Below are 1,603 nucleotides of genomic sequence, written 5' to 3' on the forward strand. Positions count from 1 at the left end.
GTTTGAGGGATTGCCTCACCTGCTTAGATCATGCCGAGGGCTGCTGCTGATAGGGGTTGTGCTGCTGAAGGTGTGCAGAGCCAGAGAGGGTACGGGGCCCCAGGTAGTGCTGCTGCTGCTGCTGCTGCTGCTGCTGATGCAGCGCGGGGAAGGGGGGCCCCCCGTCCCCGAGTGTGGGGCCGTTGGCTGCATCCCCGCATCCCAGGACAACCCGCGGCAGGGGCCTCAAGCAGCGCATGGAGCCGGGGGCCCCCCTGCAGCAGCGGCAGCAGCAGCAGCAGCAGCAGCAGCGGCAGCCGCAGCAGTAGCAAGCAGCAGTCAACTTCTCAGCAACTCCAAGGGCACGTAGGCGGCCCCTAGAGGCAAAGAATAAAGGGATTTATAAATAGCCTTGGGGGCCCCTGCTGCTGAGAGAGAGAGAGAAGGAGAGCTGCAGGGGCCCCCCGAGGGCCCCTGGGCCAGGGGTACAGCGCAGCAGCAGCAGCAGCAGCAGAATTGCGGGTTTGCTGCTGCTGCTGCTAAGGCGATTTCAAGTCTTAAAAGTCCTTTAATGACAGCAGCAATTGGTAAATGAACGAAGAAAAAGAAGCAGCAAACAAAAACAAACATCAATAGGGCTGCAGCAGCTGGCTGCTGTTAGCTGCGGTGTATGCACACCTCGTAGGGGGCCCCTAAAGAAGGAACTGTGTTTATTTATATTTATTAAATATATATTTTAATGGGTTTTCATAGGGAAATAACTTCACTAACGCATTTTAATACCCATGTACAGCGCAGAGCTCTGCATGCATATATAAAGATATATAATTGTACAGCAGTTCCCTGCGTAGTAGGTGTACATACACCGCGAGGCCTCTGGGGCTGCTAAGGGCACCTGTGTCTTATACTCCTAAAGGGGAAGAGCAACACACTATCTGCAGATGCATGCAACGCCCCAGGTGTATAGGCAGCTCCAGCTTCTCCTTATTCACTCCTCTACCCTAACCTGCATGTACACCTGAGTTTCGAGGATCCAAATAAATACCCCTGAATTCGTGTGTACGTGCTGGGGGGCCCCAAGAGGATGCCCCAAGGGGGGGCCCTAAGGAAGGGGGCCCAAGAGGGGGGCACCCCCAGCTGCAGCTCGCTGAAAGGGGGGGGCACACAAAGGCACTGAACTGTACCCTGTTAAGGGGCCTCCAAAGGCACTGCACTGTACCCTGTTAAGGGGCCCCCGTTTTAGTTCTTGAGATATTTATACACATATTCATAAACACCTCCTTATGCACTTCGTGAACGGGGGAGAAAGGCCTCCCTACAGGGGGCCCCAAGTATAGAGATAAATAAGCAGAAGAAGGGCCCTCACTCATGCAGGGCCCCAAACAGCCTTTGTCTACAGAAGAGGGGGCCCCTGCAGGGCCCTCCACACACTTAGTGTATATAAGAGGGGGCCCCTGCAGGGGCCCCCCCCTCCTTTGTCTAAAGAAGAGGGGGCCCCTGAAGGGGCCCCCTGTCTCCACTGTCTATAGAAGGGGTATCCCTGTTGGGGGGCCCCTAATCTGCATTTTGGGTCTTTTTGCATAATATCAACTTTTTTAGTTTTGTTTGTTTGCTGCTGTCTGGG

General features: G+C 54.8%; 1 protein-coding gene across 1 annotated transcript in view; it reads right to left on the reverse strand.

Annotated features, from left to right (window-relative positions):
- The window catches only part of EAH_00061940 (protein phosphatase 2A, putative), a gene marked incomplete at both ends in the record, with an annotated part of 3,821 nt that extends 3,629 nt beyond the window's left edge, over positions 1–192 (reverse strand). Inside the window, one exon of the mRNA XM_013396950.1 lies at positions 20–192. Coding sequence (XP_013252404.1) covers positions 20–192 — 173 coding nt within the window. The remainder of the gene's footprint in view (positions 1–19) is intronic.
- Between the last annotated feature and the right edge of the window lie 1,411 nt (positions 193–1,603).

Source organism: Eimeria acervulina, genomic scaffold, assembly GCF_000499425.1.
Source record: "Eimeria acervulina Houghton genomic scaffold, Eah_scaff1654, whole genome shotgun sequence".
Classification (NCBI taxonomy): domain Eukaryota; phylum Apicomplexa; class Conoidasida; order Eucoccidiorida; family Eimeriidae; genus Eimeria; species Eimeria acervulina.